We start from the raw sequence: 20,107 nt of genomic DNA on the forward strand, positions 1-20,107 counted from the left end.
GGCAGCACAATTCTTATCAATATGAGGATTTCTTTTTTTCTCCCACAATTCTTAGGGTCACCTTTTTTTTGTTAAATAAAAACATATTTTGTGATGTATACAGTGTATATATGTATATGTGCCTGTATAAAATGACTTCACACGGTTTGGTAGGGGCTTTATTCATTTAATTTATTAAGATGCTACATAGTCCAACCAGGTTGGGTTGTTTTTATACACCAGAGAGACTACTTGAACTAGGAATAATAATCTTCTTCTCAGATAGACTTATTTATTTATTTATATACATACAAAACAGTTTGCCGACTGCTTACATTGATCACGGTGATAGTCAGTGTAGTGTGTTTTACAACCGGGCCTGGATCAATTAGTATTCCAATGTAATTGTTACTGTTCGTTTGATCCTGCTTGGAGTACCACATTAGGACTGTGGTAAATTAATAATCAGTATATTCTGATACGTTGCAATATTTTTTCATGTAAAAATGCTCTGATACTCCAACCAGGATTCATTGAACAATAACAGTTTTCTGCATGTACTAAATGGCCCAGGTCTGATAACCCAAGATGGGACTGTAGCTCAGCTCTGCCCTCCCTCTAAGCAGCAAGTCATCCTCAACCCAACAACTTTACAGAGATACAGTAGAAACACAAGCTCATGTATATTTTAAGCTCTCACCCGCCAGTCATATCCATCATCCTCCCCTCCACTTAACATGAAATAATGGTGGAATTGAACTTTTCTTTCAGTTTAACAATGGATAACACACTCCTGCATCTTATGTGGATATAGTGGGATAAAAACATGAACAACTACTCTCTCTCTCTCTCTCTCTTTACCTTCAAATATCGCAAAGCAGAATGATGCTCTCCACTGCTATTTTACCCCTCATGCAAATTTGGAGATGAAACAATTTGAGATTATGTTTTTGTTTATTTTAGACCAAAGAAAATAACCATTGGCTCTGGAACAGTACAATGTCATGTGGTCCCCTCAAGGATATAAACTAGTCCGTATGCTCCCCCCCCCCCCCTTGCTTGAGAAAGAAAATGTATGCTGCAGAAAGATCAAAGGAGTGACACGCTTAATCTTCGAGCATTCAAAATGAACACGACTTCAAATGCAGTGAGGATTTAACATTAATAAGCAACGGATAAATGCTGAACAAACACCAAAAACTGAACACGGGCCTGCAGTAGAGTGAACAAAAACCAAGCATGAGCAGGCAGCTTGAAACACTCAGTTGATCTCAGGCATACATTTGCCCCAAACAAAACAGAACGTCAACAAATGTATGGCTCAGTAGGAAAATATGAGAAAACAAAAAGAGCTGGAAAAGACCAAGGTCCCTTTGTGAGGACACTGTAAGAGGACCTTAGTGTTGCTGTTAATGTTGTGAGGGAAGGAAACATAACCGGTCGCCTCTACATGCATCTCCTGTCCATTTTCTCAATACATGTATGCATGCTTTCTCTGTGTGTGTGTGTGTGTGTGTGTGTGTGCATTTACTTATATTTATATATATATATATATATATATATATAATAATGTACTGTGTGTATATATATATATATATATATATATATATATATATATATATATATACATATACCTCCATCTTGGCCTGAGAATAACTTGCCCAAATATTTCACAAGGCAAGCCTTTCATCTGGATAACATTTACAGAAATGATCTAATCCTACAAATCTGGAGCTCATTTCTTGTATTCTTAAATGCTTCAACCCTAGAACAGAAAGAAATGACTTAAAATCATAAAAATGCAACAAAAGAGAAAGAAAACTGAAAATGTAGTTGTGCAAACCTACAGCCAAAATGACATATTATTACCATTTATAAAAGCAATTAAATTAGATTCAAACAATCTGTGTGTGAACGCATGCAATCAAACATTCCCCTCTGACAACTGGGGGATGCGGTGAGCAGCTGAGTGACAGGTGACGGAAATAAGGTAGAGTGAAAATAAAAACGACACAAGGAAAGAAAATACCTATGGTGTAGTGTTTCATACACTGATCAAGGTTGTTCTACAATCAAAGACAATCCGGTTTTACAAAGCCTCTGATTGCAGGAGTCAGTTTGGTAGCCCTGTGTGTGTAACCCCGACTGTGTGGATCATCACTCTGGTAAATTCCTTCCTTAAAGGGAGTTTAGCTGGAAGGAACACCTGGTTATACTGTATAGTGTGTGTGTGTGTGTGTGTGTGTGTGTGTGTGTGTGTGTGTGTGTGTGTGTGTGTGTGTGTGTGTGTGTGTGTGTGTGTGTGTGTGTGTGTGTGTGTGTGTGTGGGTACGTATACATATAGATAGGCTTTGGCCTCTCTCCCCCCTATTCCCCCCAAACCAGTAATCTGTGTACATGAAACTTTGGGAAAAAGGGCCAGAATGATTATGTGATGATTACGTAGAGGCAAGACCTGTAATGATGAATCGGTTTTTCTTCTGTATTTTTTACATAAATGAGACTGAATCAAAACTAGTACCACCCCACCCCCCTACCCAGCAGATATGGCATTTCCGATCCAAAATCCCAGATCCCGTGCTTGTTTTCCTCCCCCTGAAAGCATGCCGCGGCTCCACCGAACTGCGCTGCCATCTACAAGACCAACTTGCCCACGATGACGCCCACCACAAAGAAGAGCACGATGAGGGCCATCGTGCGGGCGCTCAACCCCTCTTCTTTCTTCATGCCAATCGAGGTGTGTTGAGATGACATCACGTTGCTCTTCCTCATCCGCAGGCCATCGTCCTCCTGAAGCGGGGGAGAAAGAAGAAAGAGGTGTTGAGCGGGTTGAAAGAAATAATTGACAAATGATGAAAGAAAGAAAGCGTTTGGGAAGGAAAAAAGAAGGGTGGTGGTGGTGGGTGAGTGAAATAAAGAAAGGGAATGACGAAGAGAAAAAGATGACATGAAGAAGAGACGATCAGGTTGTTAATCAGTCAATGAGATGAGACAGTTTATTTACAAGCTCAAAGAAATAGGATCTGCTTAAATCTTCATCTGACCCAATCCTCAGAGGAGAGCAGAAGGCGCCAGGCTTTTAACACACTTCATTTCCCAGCAGTGAGTGGGGGGGGGGGGGCTCTCTGTTAGTTTAATCTCAGCCGCAGGAGCAGCCAACAGTCGTTCTGCTTCTGGCAAGAACCTAAAGTGGAGGAGGTGGCGGTGGTGTTTGACTTTCTCCAAGCAGTTTGTGGTGTGTGTGCATGGGACTCGTTTCCAACCTAACCCTAACAAAACCCAATTTAACCTCACTTCACTGATCGCTGTGATTGATGGCGAACTCATTGATTGGCTAAATTGCCTTCCGAGCGATGAACGCTGAGGTCTGCCACCGATTATGGATCCGAGCGCTTGCACTTTATGCAAACCTCGATCTTGGATCGCTGTCTCTATTCAGAGAAATACAGCAACGCGTGGAGGGACACCGCAATGCCATGTGGAACCAGCACTCTGTGTGAATCACATTTCCACTTCATTGTCTTATCTTGATTGTGAACATCAATCAGTACAGAAAAAATAACCAAATGTGACTCTGCATGTTCAGTGATGTCAGCTGCTAATTTTGGGTGATTTCTCATTCAGCTCTATGCATTTAATTCAAGCCTGAAAGAATTATTCCGTGTTATTATTACACTATACTATTATACAAGGCTGAATGTACAGATTAATTTGAGGTGAAACAATAGTCGACTGATTGATTAGTTTAGACAGGAAGTTAATCATCAGCTATAATCTTGATAATTAATTGGAAATTAACTGGTTTTAACCTCTGAAATGGGAACATTTAAATATGTCTTCTTTGCAACACTACAGTAAGTCATTTTCACGAGTTTCTCGTATTTCATAGACCAAACAATAAGTTGATTAATCAAGAAAATAATCAGCAGACGGAATGATAATGAAGATCATTGTTATTTGCAGTTCTTGTTCACACTGAGTGGCTCACAGTTTGATATGTTGATTCATAACTGTAACTTATATCCAGTAATTTCCACTGTATGCAAATATGCCCAAGAAATACATATTCAATGGTTGTTTTCAGTGTTACTCATTTCAATACACTACCTAAAGTAAATCTAAACAGCAACATCTGAAGCCACACCCAGGGCTAAAAATAAAGAGATGATGATTTCATGAAGTATAATATTACGCTTATTACACTTTAGGGAAAGCAGTATTTCACTACCTCTGAAACCAATAACCGTGTAGCCGTGAGAGTGTGACTACAGTGATAGCTGTGTCTTCCCTGCCATTGGTCCTCACGTCATCTCACTCACCCGGATCTGTTTGTTTTCTTCCCGTAGCCTCTGAGCCTCCATCTGCAGCCTCTTGCACTCCTCCATGATCTTCTTCACCTCCCCGTCATCCAGGGTGGAGCTCATTGACTTCAGAGGCAGCGTGGAGGACTCTGACTTCAGCAAGCTGGACGACATCATCTTGATGGACTCCGTGTCATGCTGCAAGTAGGTTAACAAGGCGACAAGTTATTACGCAATAACGTGCGTGTTTGCCGCTACAGTGTTTCCATGGCGATTCTGACCGATGACTTGGCTGACACACGCTGCAATGCTTATGTTTGTATCCTGAGACTTCATCTATGAACAAAGCCTCCTCTCAAGCTGCCTATCTCCATGTTTGTGGGAGAGTTCACACAGGGGTGCCTTTCAGAAGAGGATCAAGCTGGTTCCTATCAGCAGTATCTCCGTCTAACGGACTCTGTGGTGCTGACTGGGAGCCATGTGTATGTATCGCACAGCTCAAAATTAATTGAAAACAACCACCGCGGGTCCTTTTCCCTCCTCGTGTTCATGAAGTCAGTAGACTTGGTTCATATCATGACGAGATAAAGTCTCTACAGCTGTGTGGGGTCTGAGAGGAATCACTACAATAATAAACTGAAACAAAATGACCCTCTGATGAGCTGATGGTGCCTGAGAGTGTGTGTGGTGTCCACATAGACAGCGTTGCTGCGCTGCTGCCAGCCTCTTTCTACATAGTTTGGCTTTCATAATGTCTAAAATGTTTCCTTTCATTGTATATATTGTTATTGATATTTATTTTTGACAGAAAAAGGTAAAAAAGGGTGTGCACATTTGTAAGTAACGATAATCTTAACGCCGGCATTTCCCCCACCGCTATCCGGAAAATATTTCAGAATAAAAGCCTTGTGTTAACAACTGAATGGATTCTGTCTACAGAAAGACACAAGAGGGCTTTTATCTTTAAAAGAGAAACAGGAAATGTTCAGTTGAAAATGAATATTAACTTTTGTCCGTGTCTGTGACGTGTTCTACAGATATAGACATCGAAACTGTAGTAATGTTGCTGGTGTGATGTCAATATACTGTCAAAAGACTTCACTGTCTTATTTTTGCTGTGAACCGCACACAACACATGGAAACAAATAGGCCCACAGACTGTGTGGCTGCTTAAATCTGTTAACACGGGTGCCAAAATAAAAAGTAACGGGTTCCGAGACTCACACACTCTGTTCACGCAGGCAGTGTGTGGCCTGGGCGTAAGAGTATTAAAAAATGAGGAGACTGAGATGGGACAGGTTAGAGATAGAGAGGGGCGATACAGCACAGCAGCAGAGAGGTCGGGAGCTGGAAAACAACGATGAACATCATCGCCACATAAATAATGCAGACCTTCCTTGGGACAAAAAAAAAGGAGGCAATAAAAAGGCCTCCATGTGTTGTGTTTTGTAAAAACCAGCAGCATGATACATTATTACTGACATACCAATAATGGCATGTTTTTTTCAGAAATAATCGCTGTAAACCATGTGACACATAATTTCATGTAGTGTCTTTGATAGATCTGTAGTATCAAGGAGAAAGTGCAGTAAACCGCATGTGCTTACCGTTTTCTCGTTCTCCACCGGCATGTCAAAAACACACCTTAGCTTGGAGTCCATCAGCTCGTCTGGCTTAGCCTCCTTCCACTGCAATAGTGGACCAAAAATAAAGAAGAAAGGATCAACAAATGATTTATTATTTATCAAGGCAAAAGGACCCATTTGCTACAGGCTGCTGACTCTTCAGAGGAGGACAGAAAGCTCAGACAGCCCTTCAGCTGTCTCCTTTATTCATGTCTGGCTGTGTAAAGGCCGACATAGTAACATATTCCAACACAATGTCAGGATGTTAGGTTTGGCTCCAGTAAATACAAAAAAATAACATGCCTTTATCACTCTCTGAGATGAATTCATTCCTAACTGACCTCCTCATGTCCACCATGTATTTTCATAATTTCAGAAGAACATTAGTATTAGTATTGTAAATTGAGTTTGACAAACACTTCTTAGATGTGATGTTTAGAAAGTCAACAGACTGAACTAGAATCACTACTTCATCTCTACAATCGCTCATCGAATTATTTCCAGAATGGTTACATGTATAGCTTAGTTTATTTATTTTTGCAAAATTCTAACTAAAATAAACAAACAAAACAGAGATAAATGATATCACAGTGCAGGAAGAGGCAAAAAGCCAACTGGGCGTATTTGAAGCCTCCGCCTGTAGAATATTAAAATGTTACAATATTACAGAGAACATAAAATGAATATGCATAAGATATGACTACGTAACATATTATATGTTTAATTATACCTGATTTCAATATATCATCAAAAGTGAGTAAAGCCTTTACATAGTTTGAATCTTTCAGAATATGTCGAATGGCACAGATATAAGATGGCTCATTGGGTGTTAGCTGCTGGGATGTGCACATCCACTGTATGAGTGACCGTGTTACATGTGTGTGCAAAGCATGTTTGTTTTAAAGCACGGGCAAACACTGCTAAAACATATTGATGGAGAAAACAGATTTTTAGGAAGATGATACACTCACCACTCCCTCCATGTCGGTCATGTCAGGAGGTGCTACCACAGACTGGACCATGAACTTGTGTTTGCTCTTCTCATTGGGGTCGTAGTCGAAAGGCTGCAACATAACTGAAACACAAAATGACGGTCGAGGTCACGTGTGGTACTGCTGTTATGAAGTCACGACTGATCGTAACAGACTTTACAGAGCAACATGTTTTCAGATTATTTCTTTCCCTTCAGATAACAACTGATAATTAAGATAAACGGGAAACATGGGGAGGGAATTGGGGCTGATAAGTAACAGCAGTTGCAGCGTGACAGTGCGAACAGGAAGTCCCCCACATGATCATTACAGTCCCTCAGTTTTAGTTCTGATTCCTCACTTCCCATCCTCAGGAGACTCAGGAGAACGGGTCAAACAAAGTGTCTTGTTAGTATTATTCAAACTGTGGCAGACAGGCAGGAAAATAATATGATTTGTGGGTCAAATTCACTGCCCTAAAAACTCCAGCAATTAAGCTTTTCCATCTCTCTCCCTTCCTCAACTCTGTGTCCACTCCTCGGATTAAAGATGAATTAGGAGTGAGTATCAAAAACCAAACAGTAAAGTCTTCATGGCTCTGGGCTTTGGTGGAGATGATATATTTCTGAGTTTGTGTTACCATGACGGCAAAACACTGACAGATCTACAAATGCCCCGTGGGGGTGATTTTTCTAACAGCTTCCAACCCCGTCTTTTTCTTTCTTAACTTTACATATCGCTCTAACACAAAGCAGGTGTTGGAACAGGACTTTAACCCGTCACCACATCAGTCCTCCCAGTCAGTGCCGTGCTATTTGATGTCATTCCAACGACTGAGACGGTATTATAAAGCTGTAATGATGATTTACTATGATCACTTTCTCATGTCCGTCTTCAAGTTAAGGGTGGAAGTGCAGAGGGGGAAGAAATGGCTATTGATGGTATTTACTCCTTTCACCTTTTAAATGAGGGTGTAATTGAAAGGCATATTTTGACATCAGTACCAACTGTGTCTACAATGCCTGCGTGATTCTTCGGCTTGCGCTGGCCAAATGACCTCCTAATTTCAAAGCCGGTGTAGCTATCAGGATGGTTTTCATATATGGCGCATGCCAATTCTCCCTCGAGTGGGAGACCTCAGAGATGCAGTGCACCATTACAGCAATCAGGGCAGTTCAATATCGCAAACCAGAAACAGACGGCATGAACAGATTGAGAACGTCCTGTTTCAGTCAGACCCAATTTGTACGCCCATCTACCTCGAGTCCAAGGGGACAATACTAGAGAATGGAGGCAGGAAGGCATGTAAGTTCTTTGAGCAACAGAGAAAAACATGAAAAGGGTCCCGAGCCAAAAAGCCTGAGATGGAAAAAAGCAACGCCACAGGAAAGGAGAAAGTTATTTAAATCATCTTTGATCGACAGACTGTGAACACACGTTTACAAAAAGCGACTTCTGCTAATGGCATGATTTAGTATTCCTGCTTTACACTGGGCCGTAATGTATGAGACTCACAGAGGCTAATTGTGTTCAACACGGTCAAGCAGGATGTAATCGCCTGCCTGCTTGTTGATGATGAATGGAACCATTAGAGGGGTGAGGGAGGGAGGTAAGAAAACTTTGCTTTCCTGTCACAAATTAATTGTGTCCCATGAGACAAGATGTTCACTACAGAGTAACCACTAACTACTTACAGAGGTCTATGGAGTAGAATTAATACAGGGTTATTGTCGGGACAAAAATAATCTTTTTTTAATCCTGTCAAATAATTCAAATAGAAATCAGCTGTTTTCTTGATAAATCAATGAATTGCTTCGTTGATGAAATTTGTCAGAAAATGATTACAATTAATGTCTAGTCTTGTCCGACCAACATTAAAAAAAACAATGACATTCCATTTGCAATGATCTAAAAACAAACAAACAGAAAAAAGCAATAAAGCATCACATTTAGGAAGCTAGAACCACACGCTTTAGCATTTTCTGCGACTAAATGATTAATAAACCACTTGTTTCAGCTCTTCTCTATAGCTTTGGATTTGACAACATTCATTGCAGAAGCATGGCATAATGATGGGATATGTCCTCGATACAGGAATATTAACATGAGAATGTGCCTTACATTTCCATTTTCAAAGTTTTAGGTCACTCAAGTTTCAACATAAGTACAACACTCGAGACTAGACAGCATTTCCCTTATTCAATGTGAATCTTCAGCACAATAGTCGAAAACAAAAACTGTATTTGACAATATAACAAGCAACCAAAGGGCTGTAAACACGTCCTTAAAAACTCAAAAACAAGCAGCGACGTATTCGAACAGTTGGCTCAAAGTGCTCGTATAAAACATTTCATACAATCTTGCCAAACAAAAGTTTAATGACCAAAACAATGAACTCATCAAAACTAAATACAAGCTCACGTTACGACACAATGTGACTCAAAACGAGATACGACACATGATCCCATGCACCTCATTGTTACACCTCGCATCTAGAACAGCAACCTTTCCACACCTTTTCAGACAAGCCTTACTGGTAAAAAAAAGGGAGCTCTTTGTCTCGTACTTTGTTCAATATTACTCAACACCAAAAACCTGGTCAAAGATCAGCAAACCCACCGAGACAACATAGCGTGGGAATGAGGAAGAGAGAGAAGGGAACCGTTCCCAGGGTGGGAAATAACTCAGGAGTCAATAGCATTCCATCCACGGCTCTTCTGCAGACATTAGCGACCACTTGGAGGTTAAGTTATAGAACTCGAGTTAGCCAATAACAAATATTGGAACAGACCTTGTTTGTAGCGCATTAGCAGAAATGGATGTCAATGAAGACAGGAGAATGCCTTTCTTGCCCTGTCATTACAAAAGACACACTAGAAATGAGCGTAAGGGCATTCAAATCATGCTAATTCAGATAACTGGAAAAAAAAAAATTATATTTTTTATTGCGGTGAGTTGTTCTTTTTTTCCCTACCTCCCTTGAAATGATAACAAGTTCGAGCATGTCAGACAAACTTCTGACATATTCCCAGAAGAAGCTCAATATTTGTGGACACAAGGATTTTTGAAACATTCACGCCACATATTTTTCCACTGGATGCTGCTACATAACACCGATCGACCTCAGCAACATTCCTGTGGTCATGGCTACGTTGAACATATACAGTTACAGCTGGGTTGAGCTTCAAAAAGCCCTGTGTGTATCCTCAGCTGAGCCAGCGAATGACACATCTCGAGCTTTGTAGGTATCCTGTGGCAGACTGTTCCCTTTCGCCTCGGTGCAAGTCAACTGGAATGTAGCTTTTGTTCAATATTACAGGCCAGAAAGTTACGCATCCAAAGCAATCTTCTTAGACGGAAATAAAATAAAATATAACAATATTTGAAAGCATTTCCTTCTGCATAACAGAGTTGCATAGTCAAATATGACTGCACTCCAGTTAAATAGAGTCTAGGCTGCACACAAGGTGGCAGGTATGACATTACATCTCTAAATCTGAATTTTCATCTTTTAGACAGAATAGTATCTTTACTTAGGCCGGACCCAATGTCTTTTTTTTTTTTTTACATTCAAAGCTTCTATTGAGGTTTTTTAATAAAGCTTTGAATGTCTGTCATCATATTTTATGATGTCATCACCCTACAAATGGAAAAACTCTAGATTTTTAGTTATTTGTTACAGAATCTTTTACTTTTGGACTACAAAAGTCAATCTAGAGTTATCGAATATGTTTGGATCACATGAGTCTGAAACAATCCTATGCAGACACCACCGGTATCTAATTCTACAAATAGTATAATATGAATACAACTAGTGTAGCTTAATCTGTATCTGCTACTGTGTAGAAATACTGGGTTCAAACAAAATAAACAGAATTGCAAAAAAAAGAATAGCTGCGCGGCATACAAATAATTTAGAATTTGAATGTTATGAATGAAGCTTTGAACCCTTCTGTACAGCCCGATCTTTACTATTTGGATTCTGCCACAAAAGGCCTTATGTAATACGTGCTTAATGTTTACATTTTTAAACATGATATTCGTACATGTGGCATTTTATTTACAGAGCTCTCCATTCTAGATGGCATACATGTGCCGTTTTGCATGTTGAACTGAAATGTAATGGAAACCGTTCTGTTTTCGTCTTATAAGGTGCAACAAAGCTTACAGCAGAGAAAGGGTTGCCGGGCTTCTACTAAACCTGGGTTTCACATCAAAGTAACTTAATGTGTGTTCAGTGTAAAAAGCAAACACTGTGTCTGCAAGATGAGAAACCACACCGTCTCATTATCCTGTTAAGTACGCCACCTTTTGAGTTTCCCCTGAAGACGGACTGGACAGAAGGAGGTTACAGACCAAGCGTTTAGTGACTACATTCTCAGAAAAGCAATCTCCTTTTGGGACTCAAACCTCTGACCTTTCTCAACCTAAAATGGGTGAGAACTGTAGACAACTAACAGAGAGGATTGTGCTGATGTGTCGCCCGCTGCTGACTGTAGGCCCCGGTAACATGGTTTGCAGTTGTTGACACCAGATAGGGCAAGTTGTAAAATGAGTCGGTGGCTGTAAATGGCAGAGGTGGCACTGTGTGGAAACACTAGCCGGTACCCGTCTCCCTCAGCGTGCACGACAGGGAATGAGGCCGACCAGGCAGGGCTGGGGCAAGAGGACGGGGGAATACTGGGTAACAAGAGAGGAGTGGTGTTATGTAAAAAGAGCAAATAGAGAGATAATAGATTAGCTTACTTTGCACAGATGCCTGGTTATTAAGTCACGATACCAATAGAAACATAGATTGTGATATTTAGATGGTCTTACATATGATGGCTGGAGCCACTGCTTACTTTGGACCTCGCCTAATCCTGCATGGACTATGTCGCACTTACACATGGACTCATATATTCATTCAGTCATATATGTACATTTATATCTATTCGTAGACAGGGATTGATAGACTGCACATATTTATATTTATTAACAGACTGTACATATGTTAAGAATCAAGGGCCAGCTGCTCAGTGTTTGACTTTATCTTTATTTCAATTTATTTTCATTCTTATTATCTTGGTTTGTTTCCGAACTCTTACCTCTACTGTGGTTCATTCTCATTGATGTTGCTGCAATCACACCTGAAGTTCCCTCCGGGATAAATAACGGTTTATCTTCATCTATAAAATCTCAACACATTCCTTACCAGAAGTACTACATTCAAGTTGTTTACTTTAACTAACCAAGAAACAAAAAAACAATGTCTATACAGAAAAAACAGCACAATCCTCATATTTGAGAAGGTGAAAGCAGCAAATGTTTAGTATTCAACTTGACAAAAGACTTAATTTAAGGATTCAATTAAGGATCAATTAAGGATCAAAACTATTAAATCATTTTTTTTGTAATTAACTAATTGTTTCAGCCACAGCAGCAGCTACATGTTAAAGTAGCCTGTAAGTTATTAATAATAATAATAACTTTAACGGCTCACTGTCTCAATCAATACCTGAGACGTTGATCGAGGTTCCCCCATCGATGATTCCGCTGTTGGGCCGCACGCAGTACCGGCGCGGCGCCGTCGTCTTCACCTTGAAACACACATTCCTGTCTGTTGGGTTGGAGAGCTTGAGATTTGTGGTGACCACGTCTGAGAATGGACCTGTGAACAGAGAAGATATGGTAAACACTTAAAAACTCTGGTTTTGGGTTGTTCAGGAAAACATCTTTGAGTTCTCCTCGTTAAAATTATACAATTTCCTCCAGAGACTGAAATCTTAAATGATCTCAGTCTTAACTTTAAAAAGAGCAAAAAAAGTCATGAAAGGCTGTTGACTTGACGTCACTTAAATTGTTTGAATGCCAAATGGTTGGAGAAAATGACGCATGCAATGAATAAAACTGCCACACAAACTCAAACAAGCAAATGTGTGTAAGCTGTCTCGTAGTCAACTGACCAAAAAACATGAAAATGCAAATCCATTGCTGCAGGAAAAGCACCAGTTTGAATATATTTTTTTTTTTTTTTTTTTAACCTGACAAATAAACAACCAAGCGTGGGCAGACAGATATATCTATATATAGAGATATCTATATATTTACATTTTACATATGTCTTTACGCTGACATTTCAAGGAAGAAAGTAGAGCGGGGGCTTCATTTGATTCGGAAAAGTGTGGAACTTGTAATATATTGTGTTGTACAATTACTATTGAAGACCTTTGTCACAATAGAGAACCAGATTTCAGAAAAGTCTGCCGAATATTAAGCACACATTCTATTAAAAATACCCTTCTACACAGCAGAAACGGACTGATCTAAGCTTTATCAAAAGAAAACAGACGAGTGACATGCATGTTAAAACATTTAATTGAAAACCTAAACAGATGTGATTTTAATTATAATAAATTCTATTTACTGCCCACAATTTGACCTTCTGCTGCACACTTTCTTTATCTGACCTGACATTTTAGATAAACAGGGTTTTACCGCCAATCCAACTAATGCAGGTCTTCTTTACGTTTGAAGTTGCCCTTAAGATAAATAATTCTAGTCCGTTTCTCACATTAAAACCCAAAACATTGCAACTCAGTAACACAACCTGGTGTGAACTGGATCATTGTAAATATGTCAAGCCATCTGCTTTTTCTTTTTCGTTTCACATTTCACTCTAGATTGATGTTGACCACACGTCTATTCTGTCCTTCTGATTAACAAAAAACAGTTCTAGTGTCAATTCACCCAAATCTTTAAAGAGTAAACTGTGCGTACAGATCTATAACTCACAGGCCTCTGCTGCTGCACTAGCACTACCATGGTCAGAATAGCTGATGCAGTTTGGCTTCAACTAACTACAGCTATCATTGCTGATGCAGGCCACATATCTCTGAGGCTCTCACAAGGCCGGATGCATTAAGCCTCACAGGTTTGTCAATAATGCAGAAAACCCTCACAAAGAAAGACACAGCAAAATGCAAATGTGTGCCAAATCTAAAAGGTGAGCGAAGGTGAAGTGAGTTTACCTCCAGACTGCAGCACGAGAGTGTCAGAGTGTTTTTCAGTGGGCACTAAACTAAAGATCATTACAATACATTGTTTCTGTTCTTCCTTTGACATTTTTCCAACTACTTTTATCATAACTATCAAGTAAATTAGATCATTTCATTTTTTTTTTTTTAAATCTTTCCCAAAAAATGATACTGTCTATGTTTGACACGTTTTCGTGTGGTCTTAACCTCTTTAAAAAACCGTCAGTGAAGGCAGCCACACCCAGTTAGTGTCTAACAATTTCAATGGGTTATGAAATGATATGGTGGTCAAGGTGGAAAGGTTTGAGTTAGGTCTGAGGTTGAAGGAATGGAGAGAAATTAGGACATGAAGGAGAGGAAAGGTAGAGGAGACATGGGAATAACAAGCAGAATACCCCCCCCCCCCCTAATTTGGCCCTGATGTTCATAACTATAATACATATAAACATATAAACTAGGATAAGACAATTAGGAAACACATACTTGTTTTGTGAGTTACTGTCAGTTCCATAATGTTTGTAATTGGTGCTTATTTTCAAAACAGGTGGATTCAGTTTAAACTAATAATCATTCAGTCTGATGTCAGTCACATTAACACTCAGTGTTAATGTGCCTTTTTTCTGTTTGGGAGTGACTCTTATTTTGCTCAAAATAATCATCAGTAACTTTGTTTTTGGGGCATTTCTTTCCTTTCTCTGTCGTTGGCACAGAAAGATAGTGTCCCCATTCTAAATAAAGATTTGATTGGTTCGGCTGTTTAAACAGCCATCAATGAGCACAACACCAGACCTATTTGAACTGTTGTATAGAAAGAATATAGATGTATAAAATGAGGGCAGAGGTTCAGAGGCACCAGATAAATTCAGAGGTAGTTATTGCACTCACTCAATACCCGCCACAAGAGCAAGCGATCTCCACTGTGGTGTGAGCTTTTCTTTTCACTTTAGTGGTAACGACATTAACAAAAAAGTCAAATCTGTTGGATATAATTTTATACGTAAAAAGAAAAAAAGTACTAAAACCTAATCTGGTTAATGCATTGACCCTGGAGAAAGCCAAGAGACTAATGAGTCTTCTTTGATATTATCAGCACATATTGGAGGGCGTGCAGATTCCAACAAATCTCATTCTATGTATTACCCAAGTACTCCCTCACAAAACCTCAGTGTTACATGTCCTTCATTTATTCCTGTTATTGCTTCCCAAAAGCTTCGTTATTGACAGGTCACTGCAGAAACTGCACAGTAAAACGTATCCAGATAGCTGACCGGCAGCCGTTAGTCACTCCCGTGTTTTTCCAGTACCTCCAGTGAGAGCAAAGCTAATTCATAGTCAAGTGAAGGGCCATGACAAATAAATGTAGGACTTCCCAAACTTAGCGGATACGGTGCCAAATACCAAACGGGTTACATCAGACGGACTTACGGAAACTACGTTTTCATTTTGGAACTTCACAGTATCTTGAAAAAGCATATAAAAGAAATACCATTCATGAATTAGTTTATGTTTATGAAAGATGACAAATATTTCTGTGGCCAATGTTTTTTGTCACTTTGCTTCTGCATATTAAAAATCTGTTCATATCGTACATATTAGTTAGTTAGTGAGGCTATATGGGCTACAAGTATATCAGTAGAAATCTACCATGTTGGTTGGTTTGGGTTTTGAGACATTGATAGTGATTTGTTTGTGAAAATAACTCATGACTTCTTATTAGTGTTGACAGAGAATTTATTTGTTTACCAACTTCCGGTTATCCAAATTTGGATCTCTAGTAATTTTATGCTGATATTACTATTAACTCCAAAACTCAACCAGGTCCGATTTTCTAATAAAGTATAGTTTTCTAACATAATAAGAAATTAGGCCACTACAGCAGCTATTATTGTGAGCAAAACCTTTTGCGGTTGAGAGAGGCACACTAACTGCATGAAAACATGGAGCTATTACGGAATTAGCACATACACCAGATTCAAGATAAAGTTTCAGCTCAGCAAACATCCAGAGCAACCGACACTTCCCTTCCCCTTTGAGTCAAGACAGAGAGGAAACTCAGACCCTCACAAGCTTGGCTTGACTTCTAAAGGCTTTTAATGAAAGGGACTCATGCCACCGACTACTGTACACCTGATATACAACTTCCTGAAAGTTTCTCAGGATAGCGTCCAACTGACAAAAAACCCACAAACGGCAGTTAAAAACTACTATGAAGAGCTAATATGTGAATGTGAATCTGTCGTCTTTCAAGGTTAGATTTTATGAATAGCAGATACAGTTTTTTGTTAAGATTTGTTAATAGTACCCCTGACAAAGATAAAATGTAATAGAAATGACAAAGTCCAGTCCCAAGTAACACTTAAGTAGCATTTGGCCCACAAATGGTCTGAGCCTACGCCTAACACGCTGCTACCAACAGACCTCTCTTTTTCACAATGCCTCCCTACATAGAACTTATTGACATGTGATTTGTGGTATTGTCTATTATGCTGAGAAGGCACATAGTTCCTTCTGTCTGGTTAACACTAGTGCATCAACAGGTTTGATTGGACACTTGATATATATGTGTGTGTTGCTCATTTCTGATTGGCTGGAATGTGTCCACTAAAATCATATGATGGAAAACCTCAAACATACTTAGAGTCAATCGTTTCACCATAGTTATGAATCAGTGTGCAAAGTATATTACACTACAGAAACAGTGCTTCTGATTCATGCTAAGTTACCACGTAAAAGGATAAAGCCTTGATATTCTGTTTTTTCTTATCGTCAACAAATCCAATGAAAAGACCTAAACCAACAATAAATAGATCCTATAAACAAATATTGCCTGTGCCCAATATAGCCTAATCATCCTTAAAATTGTTTAAAATACATGAATTAGTCTTACACTGCTTGGCATGTTCCTTTATTACAATGAATTTGACTATTTTGAGGCAATCCCATATTGTCCTGGTGCTGTAAATATACTCACAAGCACACCGAATGCATGTTAATCAGCAGTTGAAAATGCTCCAAACATGCTCAATATTTGTAATCTGTATTTTTTCAGTGTGATATAATGTGTTTGGGGTGGCGAGCCACAGACAGGGCAGGGAAGTAAAAAAAGTATTGCGAGACGGACTAACGCGTTCTTTTTGGGTCCTTTCATGGCATTTGTAGACAATAAGAAAAATGTAGAATAACATCAGTGTTTGTTATTCCTAAACTCTCACTAATTAAACAGATTTATCCGCAGGTTAAATCAACTACCATCAAGCTTTAAGATGTATAACTATTTGAACACAGCTTTTCTTATTATTGCCCTTCGTACATTAGACTTTGAGGTGTCTTACAGTGGTTGAAGAGAAGAGAAAATAACAAACTTGGTGGAGGAAACTGTATAATGGCATTACTCGCCTCTGTTTTGTCCATTATTTCATGTATATGGGCACCTCGTTGTATATTATTGCTAATGCAATTTACAGGCTCGCTGTGAGCCTAATACAACTCAGACACTTCATTACTGTATATAATATAAGGTGTTAAATACATTTATAATGTGCTATTACACTGTAATCAAAGTAAAAAACACAAGTTAGTTCCACCTTAGCTGCACATTAGCATTAAGCTACAGTTCTAATTAAAACACAGTAAAACCAACTTGTCATCTTAGCCATAGTATGATCTACCAAATTACTTTGGATGTGAGTTACCGAAGTTCATCACTACACACTTTGGGGGCAAATAGTAGCATATTCTTTATAGTGTTGTTGGTTCTTTTAAGTGTAATCTTTGGGATGCTTACAACAAACACCACTGTCCACATTGTATTTGGGAGACCAACAGCTGATATCTCTAAACGTAACTAATAATAACAGAATAAACTTTATTTACAAAGCACTTATAAAAAAAAGTAAGAAGTCCTTTACGGAGAGCACAATTAAATAAAATACCCAAATGAATGATACAATATATGGAGAGCAATTTTTAGAAGACACACAAAAGAGAGCACTGAGCACTTAAATCACGTAAAGGTTCATAAGGGCTTAAAAGGTCTAAAATATAATCTGGAGCCAAGTCATGAAGAGCCTTAAGGGTAATCAGTAAGATGCTAAAATCAACCCTAAAATAAACAGAGAGCCAACGTAAAGAGGCTAAAACAGGTGTGATGTGATTGTACCTCTTGGATCTGGTTAAAATCCCAGCAGCTTAGTTCTGTACAATTTGTACTCGTTTTAAAAGTTGTTTTGATTCCGACAACACTGCTAATAAGAGGAAAAGTTTGACAGTGCTAACTGTCATTTAAACTATAAAAACGGCACAATGTGTAATATTTAAAACTGTGACAGAATATGTGTTGTTGCAAAACAGATACAGTAGTACCAACTATGTGTTCATGTAACATTATTTGGGCCTAAAGCGACGTGACATATTTCAGCCAAATGGCGAGCTTCACTTAAATGTCAATTAGCGACTATAAAGCCCAGACGATAAGAATGGTGGGCATGTTGATGACCCGTAATTAACACGTATCAAGTAGCAGAGGTTGTCCTGTGAGCTGTCAGGTTATTAAATGACAGCTGGCTAGCCAACAGAGCGAGACAGCCAATCAGAGAGCGAGCATACGTTAGCTAGCTACACCTGCTAAGGATGTTGTAGCTTATGAGCAATGAAAGGTTATACATTTAACAGGCAAATGATGTTGTCACATATTTATTATGATTGTTATGTCTCAGTGGACATGTGGTTTGTGTGTTGCACTTGTAAACCACGTTAATGGCAGTTGCTGCAGCAGAAATGTGTGACAGGGCCCGGCTAGCTTGGTTAGCCGTCGGAAGCTAATCCAGCGAGCTAACAAGCTAACTAGCTGTCAGTTGACCTGCCGTCCTTTAATTCTTACTCTTTTCATACGAGGGTAATATTGTCAAAATGTGAAGGGTAGATTCCCCCGGGTTTGTCACCGTAACATTGCCCCCCTCCCTAGCCCCTAGTCCCTAGTCCCAGAGGCAGCTCCCCCCTCCCGTCCCAGCCGGGCCCTCCCCTCTTACCTCTGAATTTCAGTTCGTGCTGAGGCTCCAAGAGCAGAACCTGTTCCGGCCTGGCCATGTCCCAACAGCTGGAGCGGGGTTATCGCACTGCAACCAGTTCCTGTCCGTTACCCCCGTGTTAGGATGTTGTTGAGTGCTGCAACGTCAACAGGATGGTTTTATCAATGAATTGGCTGTGGATATCCTGCCAACCGGTCACCAGTACTACTCGAGCTACTAACGGCTGTTGTGATGCAGCAGGAAGGGAGCGCGAGACAGCCCGGTGACGTCACTGCCTCTGCATAGCCACCCAGCGGGGAGGGTGACAGGAGGGTGATGATGGGTGATGCCAGAGTGCACCCGGGGATGGTGGGGCCACCACTTCAACCAGTGTGCACAGGAGTCTAAGGACATGGATACAACATTTATTTTTTTATTTCAGCCCAAAAAGTCAAGCATCTAAATTTAGGTGAAAGAGAGTGAAATATAATTCCATTCACATCAGACAACTAAACACTTAGATCGTTCAGTAACCAACTAAAACAATGGATGATTGATACATATGTCAGCACTAAAGTATTGTTTTGTTGCTGCTAGCTATATGTCTTGTGTGTGTGTGTGTGTGTGTGTGTGTGTGTGTGTGTGTGTGTGTGTGTGTGTGTATATACTGTATATATTGTTAAACTGCAGGGACTACTACAGATGGAAAATAGCCTTTTGCCTTATTGTGGCATTTTTGCAACTTTTTGTAACATTTTTGCATATGTGTTTTCATTGATTTAATGTGAAATAACCAGGAAGGACGTAAACTGGCACACTTTTGACTCTCCAAAGTAATATTTGACTGGTGGAACACTTGTTTAAGAAGGATTGCACTTTACAGTGGTGGAAGAAGTACTTTGATATTTTACTTAATTTAAAGTAGCAATTCCACAGTGTCAAAATATTATATGTTACAAGTAAAAGTCCTACATTAAGAATCTTGCTTAAGTAAAAGTACAAACATTTTGGTATCAAAATAAAGTTAAAGGTGGGGATAACGTCATACTACGGCTAGTTATATCCATAATATCACATAGTAATAATTTATTAGTTGACATATATATGTTGTATTAATATTGGGAATCTGCAAAGTAATTAAGCTTTAGAATAAATGTAATGGAGTAAAACATACAATATTGGCTTCTAACATATAAAGTAGCAGAAATA

General features: G+C 39.3%; 1 protein-coding gene across 1 annotated transcript; it reads right to left on the minus strand.

The window, feature by feature from the left end:
- Positions 1 to 237: 237 nt before the first annotated feature.
- On the minus strand, positions 238 to 19,148 carry vapb (VAMP (vesicle-associated membrane protein)-associated protein B and C). The gene is made up of 6 exons (XM_079156448.1): positions 18,920 to 19,148; positions 12,374 to 12,526; positions 6,877 to 6,980; positions 5,888 to 5,968; positions 4,299 to 4,478; positions 238 to 2,769 (listed from the first exon to the last, which is right to left on the minus strand). Exons 1-6 carry the CDS (start codon positions 18,975 to 18,977, stop codon positions 2,614 to 2,616), a joined length of 732 nt encoding a protein of 243 aa, XP_079012574.1. The 5' UTR covers positions 18,978 to 19,148; the 3' UTR covers positions 238 to 2,613.
- Between the last annotated feature and the right edge of the window lie 959 nt (positions 19,149 to 20,107).

Source organism: Pholis gunnellus, assembly GCF_910591455.1.
Source record: "Pholis gunnellus genome assembly, chromosome: 3".
In the NCBI taxonomy this organism is placed as follows: domain Eukaryota; kingdom Metazoa; phylum Chordata; class Actinopteri; order Perciformes; family Pholidae; genus Pholis; species Pholis gunnellus.